The sequence below is a fragment of the Vigna unguiculata genome, chromosome 5 (genome assembly GCF_037176805.1).
Source record: "Vigna unguiculata cultivar grain cowpea cultivar isolate G323 ecotype 2 chromosome 5, ASM3717680v1, whole genome shotgun sequence".
In the NCBI taxonomy this organism is placed as follows: Eukaryota; Viridiplantae; Streptophyta; class Magnoliopsida; order Fabales; family Fabaceae; genus Vigna; species Vigna unguiculata.
The window spans coordinates 53,439,998-53,453,344 of NC_140796.1; the positions used below are offsets into that span (position 1 = coordinate 53,439,998).

The 13,347-nt window shown below is 30.5% G+C and overlaps 1 protein-coding gene across 1 annotated transcript; it reads left to right on the forward strand.

Moving 5' to 3' along the window:
* The first annotated feature begins 1,740 nt into the window (after nucleotides 1-1,740).
* Nucleotides 1,741-4,838, forward strand: LOC114185187 (protein indeterminate-domain 7-like). Its single transcript, XM_028072763.2, has 3 exons — nucleotides 1,741-2,800; nucleotides 2,925-3,321; nucleotides 3,692-4,838. Exons 1-3 carry the CDS (start codon nucleotides 2,647-2,649, stop codon nucleotides 4,605-4,607), a joined length of 1,467 nt encoding a protein of 488 aa, XP_027928564.2. The 5' UTR covers nucleotides 1,741-2,646; the 3' UTR covers nucleotides 4,608-4,838.
* The last annotated feature ends 8,509 nt before the right edge of the window (nucleotides 4,839-13,347 follow it).

Consider the following 13,347-nt stretch of genomic DNA (forward strand, 5'->3'; position numbering starts at 1 on the left):
ATGTTACATTCACCTTCATTCACTTTTTTTTATTGGGAAATATTATTTTAATGACACAAATGAGCTGGGAGTGCACATTGTGTCTTGGTCGTGCAAGATCCCATTTAATCATGGAACAATAAAACAATAAAACAAGATAATGACAAAAGAAAATAATTTTCTATTGCTAATTTTTTAAAGTTAATACGTGGTGCACACAAGACAACCTCATTGAAAGCTGAACAAACATAATAAAACAATGTAGTTTTGCTGTACCAACATATCCACCGTAAGACTTGTCTCTGGAGGGAGAATTATCGTAAAAATAATACAATAAGAACGATATACGTAAATTATAAAATTTTAAAGTAATAAATTTATCGCTTTTAATATAAAATAAATTTATGAGTTTGATATTCATATGGATTTTCTGTTGTAAAAATAACAATATTTAGAGGGAATTATACCTCAAAGACACAACATCAATGAAATCTAAACTCAACCATATAAGTTATTGAAATCATTCTCAACCTAAAACTTCAAAACAATGAGTTTATGGGTGGGTCTTTATCCTTATATAATGTTATACTTTCTCATTTCTAATCGATGTAAGACTTAGACTCACACTTTAATTCCTAACTATATTTTTATATATAAATGAAATTGTAATATATTTAAAAACATTTATGTTAATTACATAATCAAGCCGGAGAACCAAACCAGACATACGTCAACAAGACTCTTAAAGTTGAATATTTGCATTATTTGCAAATTCTTTAATTTTATATTTATAGTGTTTGTCAGATGCCAGATCTATTTGTGATAGACAGTGGAAGTGTCCTATTCCAAGCTAACTTCACTTTATTTATTTTTTTCATCTAAACCACAAGACTTCAAAGTAAAAAGTCCAATATTCAATCATTGAAAATTCTTCTTCCAATGCAGGAATAGAAAACTAACAGAACAAAATTAATTCCGGTCAAGGAGTCAATACACAACAGATTATGAACACATGGAAGCAAGGAGTTTCATTTAGAGTGATGGTTCATTTTCTATTATTGATTTTGGAATCAACTTGAGCATGACGACGTTAGCAGAAGTCGTTTGAACTGAGGATGAAACTCATAATGTTGTATAAGTGAGAGGAGAAGAAACTCAAACATGTTAATGGTATAAGTTATTGCAAGCGTGGTTAGTCTGAAAATTGATTGAGTAAAATTTTATGTTACCTAACTAAGAGGGTGGGAGAGTTGAAGGTGTGTACTATTTGTTGCAGCATTAATAGTTTATCTTAATACTGATAAAGACCATCACGAAATGAAAAAGACAAGGCCGACAAAGGATTGTATTGGAACACATATGAAGAAGATGCAGAGATTGAGATAAGGGGGGGACGCTATGGATTTCGGTACGTTAGGCATCTTTGTCTATGTGGATCATATATGTGTGTCTCTTCACACACCAGTTAAAATTCTTGAGTGTAACCATGCAAAAAATGTCGGAAAATTTGAGCTTTTTTTTTTTTTTTTTTATGGGCAGCAATAGTTACAGTGATGATGGGAGGAAGTGTGGGAGAGAAGAATAGAAAAAGAATTAAGGGCAGAACTCAGAAGCTTTTAGCCATGCTGGTTGGAATTTAATCAATGAATCAATCATGTGTGTCACTGTAAAATTTAGAAAGCAAGGAGGGTCCACTTGCAATGATGTTGAGTAACACAACAAGGGAACTTCTCTCTCTCTCTCTCTCTTTCTGTCATTCTCTTTCTCTGTTCTTCTCTCTCTCTAAGTGCCTGTGGTATACAACTATATCAACTATATCTATCTATTTATCTATCTGCATATACAAATGATACTCTCTTTTTACGTGGTTTGCTTTTCCACCCCCTTTTTTCTGCTTACTTTACGATATAAGGGAAAGGGGAGTGAGAGGGAACTGTGTATAAACAAAGCTTTGTAGCAAAAAATAATTGAGCTTGATTAAAGGCAGCATATATTATAAACAATAAAGAAGGAAAAGATTTTTCTGGTGTTTGAGAAAGAGAACAGAGGAAAAGACAGAAAAGCGCAACGTCAGAGTTAGCCATAGGGTTCTCCTTGGTATGTGGTTTCTGGTATTGTTTTTCACTGCCTCAGACATAGAGGGGAGATACTACTTCTTCTCATCTTCCTCTCTCTCTCTCTCCCTCTCTCTGATTTTGAGCTTTGAGTAGCTGGTTCTATACTTTTTTTTTTTTGTTTGTTCATATTATTATAGTGTGGATATCACTGGATTTTCTTTGTATGTATATATAAAACAAAAAACAAGAATTGTCTCTTGGGTTGGTGCCAAACAAGTTTGAGAAACCATGAATTAAGTTTATAGTATTTGCTTCACTTCACAGATGTAGAGAAACTCTCTCAATTTTCATTTTTCTCTCACTGATACTATTTTTTTTCTTTGTTGGGGCCATATATATGTGTCAATTTTGCCTCTTTGTTCTGTTCGTTTCTCACTAGTCCAGTTCCAGCCTTTTCCTTGTCTGTTTTAGGTGTCATTTGATCGATCCCAGAAGGTAGCAAGAGTAGTAACATAAGAAAAACTCAGATCTAGCTATGGCTGGTGACAATTCAAAAAGGTCCAAATATGAGAAAAGACGATGAAGGATTTGATTTGATGTTCCAAAAACCATGTCTAATTTGACTTCTGCATCCGGTGAAGCTAGTGCTTCTTCAGGCAACAGAACCGAAATTGGTTCTGATTACTCGCAGCAATACTTTGCTAGCCCACCAACTCAAACCCAGGCTCCACCAAAGAAAAAGAGAAACCTTCCAGGCAACCCAGGTTTTTTTTTTCTTCTTTTTATAAACTTCCAAAGTTTGTTTTGGTTTTGGTTTGTTTGTTGTATGTCCTTGTCTTGTTTATCTGAATTGGGTTGGTGTTTGGATTTTGTTAATTGTTTATTCAGACCCGGAGGCTGAAGTTGTGGCGTTGTCTCCAAAGACTCTCTTGGCCACAAACAGGTTCATCTGTGAGATCTGCAACAAAGGGTTTCAAAGAGATCAGAATCTGCAACTTCACAGAAGAGGGCACAATTTACCATGGAAGCTGAAGCAGAGAACGAGCAAGGAGATAAGGAAGAAGGTTTATGTGTGCCCAGAAGCAAGTTGCGTCCACCACGACCCTTCAAGGGCCCTGGGGGACCTAACTGGCATCAAGAAGCACTTCTGCAGAAAGCACGGCGAGAAGAAGTGGAAATGCGACAAGTGCTCCAAGAAGTATGCTGTTCAATCAGACTGGAAAGCTCACTCAAAGACCTGTGGCACAAGAGAGTACAGATGTGACTGTGGAACTCTCTTCTCAAGGTAACTAACCTAAACCCATCACCTCTCTCTATATATATATATGGCTTCACTTCACTTTACATCATTCATTTATGAAGCATATGAATCCGAGGTTGACTCAAAATTCCACCACATTTCTTCAACTTTTTACAACACGTTCTTACAATGAAGAAGATGACACAATAAACAAAAGTTGTATACTATATATATAGGTATATACCTAACTATAACTACACCACCCTTGTGAGAGAGAATATTTGAATGTGGCAGCCAGGTGCCTAAGAAACATGGAGTGTGTATGTATATGTCTTTTAGGCGTTGGGAAAAGAGAAAGGTTGAAAATTTGTGCTTTAGTGACATGGGTTTGGTTGTATTTGTTTATGACAATCAGGAGGGACAGTTTCATAACCCACAGAGCCTTCTGTGATGCATTAGCAGAGGAGAGTGCAAGATCTGTGACAGGCATGGACATTGCCATAGGCATTCCCAGCAACTCAGCTTCAACTCCAACAACACCTGCAGCGGGAGTAGGAGTAGTCATCCCTTCATCCTCTCATCATCATCAAGATATCATCCATGGTGGTAACAATTTCCCATTGAAGAAAGAGCAACAAGGTTTCATGCCCCCATGGCTTGGACAACCACCCTCCACCGTTGATCTCTCCTCCTCCTCCTCCTCGTTCTTCTCTCAGCAGGATCATGTGAGCGGTCTCCATGAAAACCCTAACCCTAGAGGTGGTGGTGGTGGTGGAAGTGGTCCCACTTTCCCTCCCTACCCAACAGCACCTTCCCCTCCTCACATGTCAGCCACAGCGTTGCTGCAGAAAGCAGCCCAAATGGGAGCTACCATGACCAAAACTGGCTCCATGATTAGGACCCACCAACAGGCTCACGTGTCTGCTGACTCTTTGAATTTGTCCTCACGTGACGACCAGATGACCCCCACTTCCAACACCACCACTCCCCATGGCTTGGTACCTTTCGGGAATAAAGCTGTTCCTGCTTCTGGTGTTGGTGTTGGCGTTGGTGTTTCTTCATCACTCCTTCACCATGTTATCAACTCTTTCTCTTCCCCTTTTGAAGGGACTTCTTTTGAGGACCCTTTCAATGCTGCTGTCACCAAAACAACCGCCGCTGATGACCGTGCCGGTGGTGGTGCCGCCGGCGGAGGAAATTACAATGAGGCCATGACCAGAGATTTCTTGGGTCTTCGACCCCTCTCTCACACTGATTTTCTCAACATCGCTGGCATGGGAAACTGCATGAACTCCCAACATAACCAAACCCAAAACCCTTGGCAAGGTTAGCTCCATATGTTTTTACAAACATATATCTGCATTTTCCTTTTTCTTTATTTCATTATAATATATAATATACATTTAATTTTGCTTTTGTTTATCATATATATTCTCAATCTTCCCAAAGGGAGTGTGACCTTCCAGAATCTCAATATTTATGTAGCTACATTTTACAAATATATATGACATTATATTTATATTATTTAGTTTTAATGCAGTTAATTAATTTTCATAATGTCATTGATTTTTTTGTAGATCAGTTATCGATTATTAATTATTGTTTGAATGCTAGTTTCTGACAACTTAGCTAGACAAAAAATAAAATAAAATAAAAATAATCCTAGGCGAATCTAAATATATTTTGATTTTTGTCTCTATGTATAATACTATCACACCTTTCTGCTGTGGACCTAGTAAAAATATTTTTATTTTCAAATACCGTTGTCAAAAACTTTACTTTTTTTTTATCTTTTATTCCTTCTAATATTTATTTTTCATTTTAAATGTGTAATATTTGTTCATCTAAAAGAAATGGCAGATGCCGAAAGGAAATTACTGAAATATCATGTAGGACAAACACGGAAAAATGAAAAATGACTGAAGTAAAATAACAAACCAAATCAGTAATTTTACAATGATAATTTTAAAATAAATAATTTTTATGAGTACCAAAACCAAAGAATGATATATTATAGGGAAAATGTTTAGTTATGTTTAGTTCATTTTAACTATTGTTAAATAAGATATACATAAAATATAGTTATAAAATTGATTATGATATAAACATTAAACAATAAATGCAGCTAAATAGATGCAACAATGTTTCTTAAGTCACCGAGTATATATTTCAATTAAAGTATATATAAAATATTTAAAAGTAAACAAGAAATATACATGCCATGTATTAGATATGTGAAGTGAATAAAAAATTGTTTTTTTATGTGTTTTATGAAGGGTTTGCTAATTTAAAAGTGAAAGAAACTAGAAGATATAAAGAGTGATTATAATCATTTAACTAAATAATAATAACTTGAAGATTGTGAAACATATATATAGTATGCTAAATAAAATACATAGAGTAAAGATTAATCTTTTATCTTTTCCTTCTTTCTTAATTTTGAAAATTAAGTGAAACACGAGATTAGTAAATAGAATTTGTGATGGAGCTATTCATCTTTTTAAAATTTCTACTTTTAGAATGGGGTGGTACTTTTTTTTAATCATGTACTTAGATATAGCTTTATATTTTTTCTGACAATTTATTTGTCTTTTGTGCTTTCTTGGCATTGGATTCAAGTTGAAGTATGTTTGTTGTGATAAGAATAACACGATGAGTCCTTATCACACGCTCTCTTTGCATATTTTTTGTTTTTTATTTTGTTGTTCACGCAGCTTTACAGAACTAAAGAAACCAGACAAAACATTAAGAATGATAAACGTTAATTGCCAAAATGTGTTTATGCCCATCCTTCTCGTGTGTGGTTTTAAGAATAAAAAAATGGTTGCTTTGAAGGTAAAATTACGTTTTTAAATGATGTAATAAAACTGATATTTTGATACATGTTCGAACCTGTTTCATCTGAAAATTTTCACTTTCTGTAATTAGTTAACACTTAACGTGACCATTTTTCAAAAACATGCACTCTGTGGTGTTATATGAAATAAAATCAGCAGAAACTATTGGTCATTGATCACTGTTACGCCATCTGGTTTGGTAATAATGAAGTAATGAAATGTTTTCATGATGGTTTTGCATCTTTACAATGTATCCTACCTACCACTTTGTCTTAAATCTTAATTATATTAACCTTTTTTATCTTCACTGCTACCAAATCTTAATCATTAGGCTTTTTCTTTCATCATTTGCTCCTAACTTAATTAGTGGAAAAAAAGAAAACTCAACTTTTCTTAAGTCAATTAAATTGGTGTTTATTTGACCGTTAAAAAATATGGTAACCTGGAAATGTTAACTATCAAAAAAAAAAAAAAACACATTGCCGCAAATAATATGGTATTGTAAAGTTTAAGTGTGAGTCTAAATTTTCTATTAAATAAAAATAAGAAAATTGAACGATATATAATATAGAAGAGAAGATGGATAAACTCATTATCTTAGATTTTTAAATGTAATGTAAATCCTTTTTATAAGTTGAGATCAAGTTTAATTGGTAACCCTTCTCTAAAGATCTTGTTGCAATCACATTTAATATTGTTGATATGAATTGTATAAAGGAACACTAATCTTGTGTTTGGATGAAACATTTAAACAATGTCGAGCAATTGAAATGTATTGTATTTGAATTGCTTGTAATTAAGTTTTCTACATTTTCCAAATAACTTGTTTAGATAAAGAAATTAAAATATCTTACATTTCAATTTCTTATTTGGATAAAACAATTCAATTTTTTGTGTGATAAAATTTCATGTTAACAATTTTTATTTTAGGCTTAATTATGTTTTGAGTTCATGATAAATTTGGAAACGGCTCGACGATCCAGATGGACCAGGCCGACCCAACGATCCCATAGGAACGGTCTGACTCAACGATCCAGACGGGTCGGGCTAGCCTGACGATTCAGACAGGCCTAATTAGCCCAACTACCCATACAGACCGGTCATGCCCGTCAAGTTTTGTCGACTCGACCCGTCCGTCTAGGTTGTTGGTCCGGCCTTGTGGGCTTCTTTAATGTGGGACTTTTTGGCCCTATGAGATTTTTTGACCCAAGCTCACGTGGGTCAAGGTCAAGCCTATGAACTGGGTCAAATTGACAACTCTACCAGAGAGTCCAAAGTACGAGGTTGAGTGAGAAGAATTTTAAATTCAACCTATTTTGAAGATATTTGAATTTTTACTAATTGAAATATTTAAAAGAAAATGCTTGTATTTTAAATGTTTTTTAATTTATTTATCCAAATATAAAAATTTATTATAAATAAATTTAAATTCCTTAAAAAAAAGAAATTACTTGTATCCAAACGTACTATAAAGATGAGAGGTGTAGATGGTGAGAGATTGTGATGGGAGGAAGATCGATATTCGGTTATGGGGACGTAAGGATGTGTTGAGTATAAAGTGGCATTGGTGGATATACGATAGAGGGGATGGGTATAATAAGGTGCAAATATTGGGATTTTAAAAAGCATTGGATTCTTTTTTTATGAGGACCATATTTGTGACTATGATGTCTGCAATATATATGTTAGCTTCATTTAGATATCGTTTTAAATATTTTACTACTGTTTGTGGTACATTTATTTCATTGTTTTATTTTTTAATTAAGATTTTTGTTCAAAGTTTCACGTCTCAGTTAAATATAAAGTCAATTTGTTATATATAATTAAAATATCAATTTTATAAAATTGAGCTGTACTTAAAATCACTTACTAATTTAATAATTTAATAATTTGGTATACAGACTTCTCAATTTCATGTATTTTTCTTTTACCAATATAAAATATAGGACCTTTCTCTTTTATTTTTTCCAACATTTTTTCCCTAGTATATTGTTTCCTTTGTTTATAATTTATATATAGATAACAATTTTTTTTCATGAAAACAGAATTTAAAGTGTGTTATCTTTTACAGACAACTTTTCCCTCTCATAAGTCTCTTTTTATTTATTTTTAAATGAAGAGAAAATAAAAATTCAGATCAACATTCAGTTTTTCAATTAATCAAAGTTCAAAATTCAACTTTCGGAAAAATGAATTCTGAATTTACAGAATAAAATGAGGTAATTAAAAGACATTGTATATTATGTGAGATTTTCCCTCTCATAAGTCTCTTTAAACATTTTTTTTTTTGTGTGTGTAAATGACCCAATATTTCAAAAATATCACAAAAGTTAAACATATTAATTTATAAGAAAACTATATAAAATATATAAATGATTCTTGTAAAATTTTAATTTTATCATATTTTCAATTCAAAATTTTAGGATGGTTGTCTTTAGGTGATAAACTTAACAATGAATCTTAATATCAATAATCAAAACGGTCAAATTTTGTATTACATCAAAATAATAAAATATATTATTAAAACATGTAATATATTTAATCCCCTAAATCCTAAAATTAAAAAAAAAAAATAGAGTTTGATGCCAATATAATCAATTGGAATTCAATTATCTTAATTTGATTTTAATAAGAACTTTAACTTTAAATTTAAATTACAATAGATAGTCACACAAAAACATTTAATTGTAATTTAAAGTGTATTGGTCGTTTGGTTCCGAGTTATATACAGTGCACGGACATTAAGTTAACGCGAGTAATTGGGAATTTCAAAATAAAAATGTAAAATTATGTTTTATTAATTAAGTATTGATAGAAATAATTTATAGTATTTTTTCGTAAAGAAAAATATGTTTCTTAAATATTTCATTAAACTATTCTTATTTTTGAAAATAAATACATCTTTTTTATGAGATGTAACTAACACAATATTTTTTTCATTAAATATTAAATAAATTATGAATGAAAATTTGCATTTTATGAGCTAAGAGCATAAATTAATTTAGTATTTTTAAAAGCTAAAACTGCATATATTTTGAAATAAATACGCTAGCGAAATATTATTGCAGTCATACTATAAAAAAAATGACATAAAAATTGATAACATAAAAAATAGGTAGTAAAAGTGGTATTAATAAAGTTATAATCATATAAAAGTTACGGATACAAAAAATTGTTACCATAAAAGTGTAATATCTTCCTCATCTATCAGTGTATACATAAAACAAAAGTGTTATTAATAGTTCAGTCTGTTTTTTTATTAATCTATACTCTCTCTATAAAACTAATTTTAAAATTTCATTGTCTCTCTCTGTAATAACTACTTTATTTTAGTTATAATAAAATATCCCTAATTAATTAAACTACTTTAGTTCTAAATATTATAAATATAATTTTGGAAAATAGTACAGATTTTACATTCAGAATTCATTTCAACATTTCAACATTCTTAAATAGTTTACATTATTTTCTTTAATATGATATATAATTTTGTTACTTTTATTTGAATTACTTTTATATTACATCATATTGAAAAATAAAATCTAAATTAGATTAAAAAGTTGTATCATTGGTGATTCAGGAATCCGATACTTGGATTGCAACTTTTCTTCGAAATTCAACTCGTAATTTTTGCTTTTAACTTCGATACTAATTGTTATCCGATACTAATTGTTATGAATACATATTTATTATTAATTAAAAACTATAATTCTCGACACAAATCTTTTTACTTGAAAGTGTAAGAATTTAAACGTAGGAGTAGGAGTAGGAGTGACAAAACGGGTCAGTGTAATCTGTTTTGACCCAGTCTTTGTGGTTCGTCAAAAAATAGATCGGGTCGGACTAGTCCACCACAAATAAACGGGTTGAATATGCAACCCGTCTTATGACGAGAAGGCGGCTCCCCCATTTTTATATTTTTTTAAAATTTTTTTAAAATTTTTTTAAAATTTTTGTTTATAAATCTTTTACATATATATATATATATATATATATATAATGTAAAAAATATTTTTTTTAATTACTTTAAATTTTAAACATAAAAACAATTTAAAAAATTAAAAAAAAAAGTTAGCAGACCAGGCTAGGACAGAATGATCCATTTTAGTCCGCTAAACTGACGGATTAAATAAGTCAAGTTATAATAAATTGATGAGTTAAAAATTTCAACCCAACCTGTCCTTTGATTAACAAACCAGCGGCCTTAACCGCTCTGACATTCTTACCTAAACGTCAACTTGAATTGTGATTAGAACTATTTAACCTTTGTCACAAAATAATTAATGTCCGTGCAACGTGGGAATCCTTGAAATGTGAGAATGTTTGTTATGCATATATGAGCTTGGGAATGTGTGAAGTGACATGATGAGTGAGGTGAGAAGAATTGTTTACGTGGAGGAAAAATAAGAATATTGCATGTTTAGGTATGTGAAAATTGTGAGAGTGAAAGAGACAGAAAAGGTGGTGAAGAACGTAAAGGGAAAGGGAGAGGGAAACGCAGCAGGTAACAGTAACAGGTATGAGAGCAGAAAGCAGAGTGGGCGAATAAAGAGTACTGTTATATGTTACATTGGTTTTTGATGTTATTGGGGTTTCTTTTTGTCTGCAGTCTAAATTGGAATATGAAAAATTGGTTGGTAGTTTCAAAAGTGTTTTTGTTTGTTGTCTCTGTATTGTAATGCTGAGCATCCCGGTTGACTTGTCGTTGTAAAGATGCTTCCCCCCACACTCACCTTTTCTCTTTGACTCACTTTTCTTATTAATAATGCAACCTTCAATTATCTATCTTATTTCCACTTCAAAAATTTTCCTTTCAAAAATTAATGTCTACTTCAAAATTTGTTGAAAGTCTCACATCAATTAAAGATAATGTCAATTCACAATATATAAGTGGGTGCAATTCTTATTAGACGTGGCAATTAGGACCTGGCCTGTCGGACTGACTCGCAGGCCCTTGAAAAAAACGCGAAGCAGGCTAGGGTAGTGAGTCCGCAGGCCCGCAGAGACCCGCATGGGCCAGCCTGCAAACCCATATAAAACTAAAAGAAATAAAAATTTGCACTTATGTATATTAATTACTTTTTTTATGAACTTTTGCATTAACATTTCAAATTCTTGTATAACTGGAAAAGACAAAGTATTATGTGAATTATCAATTTATCATCTAATTCTCTAAAATCTTTACTTAATTTTGTGAACTTGTTATAGTTTTCCAATTTTTAAACATTGAAAGTTTTATCATAAAAATAAAAAACAATTTAGAAAACAATTTTAAAAAGTTTAAAAAAAGTTAAAAAAAAATGGGTCGGCCCGTGGGCCTGCGCGGCCAAGGAGTATGCGGGGCAGGCCAGCTTTTTCAATCCGTATAAAGTATGCAGGGCGGGACAGGGCGGGGCAGCCCGCGTTGTGCGGGCCTTATGAGGGCCGGGCCGACCTGCATTGCCACCCCTAATTCTCACCTTATAAACCAGTTTTGTGGATTTGAATTAGGCTTAAAGTCTACTTCTAACATGATATCATAGTTAATTTAGAGCCTATCCTAGCCAACTTATATAAGTGGATACAATCCTTTTGTAGGATTGAGTTAAACTTAAAGTCCATTTTTAACAAATTATATATATATATATATATATATATATATATATATATATATATATAATATTTTTTTTTATGGTAGAGCAACTTTCTTCTATATTGAAGTGATCACCGATAGATCTTTAGAGGTAAAAATTATTAAAAATATACTACACTGACTTTAATTAATTTAAAAGATTGACATCGTTTTATTCTCAAAATTTATAATTTTTTATCTTATATCTTACTTAACTTTTTTATTTTTAGGAAATTTAGACTCACAATTTAATTTTAATAAAAAAATATAAAAATTAGATATTAAAAGATACATCAATATAATATATAAATATATTGGTAGAACTTTTAATCTAAAAAATTGAAACAATGAGTTAGAATTATGAATATATTTTTTTTTGTATATTTGTTAACTTTATCATTTTTATTTTTTACAAGACTTAGACCTACATTTAAATTATCAGTTATATAATATAAAACCCTAGTAAAAATGGTTTGAAATATTTGAAAAAATTGATATGAGTCATGGGTTATAAAATATTTGTTAATTATACGGGAGGTTGTTGTGTTAATTAAGGGTTGTTTGAGTCTCATTTATTTTTACAATAAAGGCTTGTTCAGTTGTGGTGAGATATAAATTAGATGGAAATAAAAATGTGTAAATAGGAATGCGTAAATAAAGATGACAAAAATATCCACGTATGTATATATAGATGAAATTTAGTTAATATTCATAGATATTTATTATTTGTGACTTTTACTTATAAAAAATTAAAATTAAAATTTAATTTTTATTTTATTAAGTTAAATTTAATTAAAATTAAAATTAAAATTATATTTTATTTAACTAAAATTAAATTTTAATTTATATTATATTATATTAATTTTTTTATAATTTTATTTGAAATTTTTATATAATATATATATTTTTTAAATATTTGTGAACATACAATCCACAAGTATTCGCGGATTTTTTTTAAATCCGCCGATATTTTTTAAATGGGTACATGACAAGTAAATATGCAGGTTGTGAATGATTATTTTTTTTGCGAGTTGAATTGCAGGTAGACTCTATTTGTAGTCGATCCAACCTGTTGTCATCTATAAGTAAAATAATAAATATTTGAGTGAAAAATAATAAAAATAAACAAATTAAAAAAGGATAAAAATTAATTAAAATGATAAAAATAAAATAAAAGTACTAGTAGGATTTAGTCTATTTTAAATCAAGTTTTATTGTACCAGATAATAAATATTTTCTTACTGTTTCTTATACTAGTTTGTGTTATTTCTATCTCACCAAATTAAATCATAAATGTGAACCGAGGTAATGGGTTCAGGTCCATGGTATTGACTCCTTGGACTTTGGCCCAAAAGGAAAAAAAAAAAAAGATCTCTGGACTTTTGTCAATATTTTGTAACACTAGCTGCTAAACGTACGTTCGGTTTTGAAAATTTGATTTTGAATTAACTTGATTTTAAAGAATTGATTTTGAGTTTTTTTATTGATATATCTTAAAGATAACTACGTTTAAAAAATATCGTGTTATTAAAAACGAGTGTCTTTTTTGATAAAAAATTATACTTCCTTTCTCACAATACAAGGAACTAACATATTTTTTAGATTTTAACTTTTTAAAAACTT

Excerpts from the sequence above, each read along its gene's own strand:
- LOC114185187 (XM_028072763.2), top strand. The coding sequence starts at position 2,647 with ATGTCTAATTTGACTTCTGCATCCGGTGAAGCTAGTGCTTCTTCAGGC. Across the intron at positions 2,801-2,924 it reads AAACCTTCCAGGCAACCCAG|ACCCGGAGGCTGAAGTTGTG; the intron begins GTTTTTTTTTTC and ends TTGTTTATTCAG. Across the intron at positions 3,322-3,691 it reads TGTGGAACTCTCTTCTCAAG|GAGGGACAGTTTCATAACCC; the intron begins GTAACTAACCTA and ends TATGACAATCAG.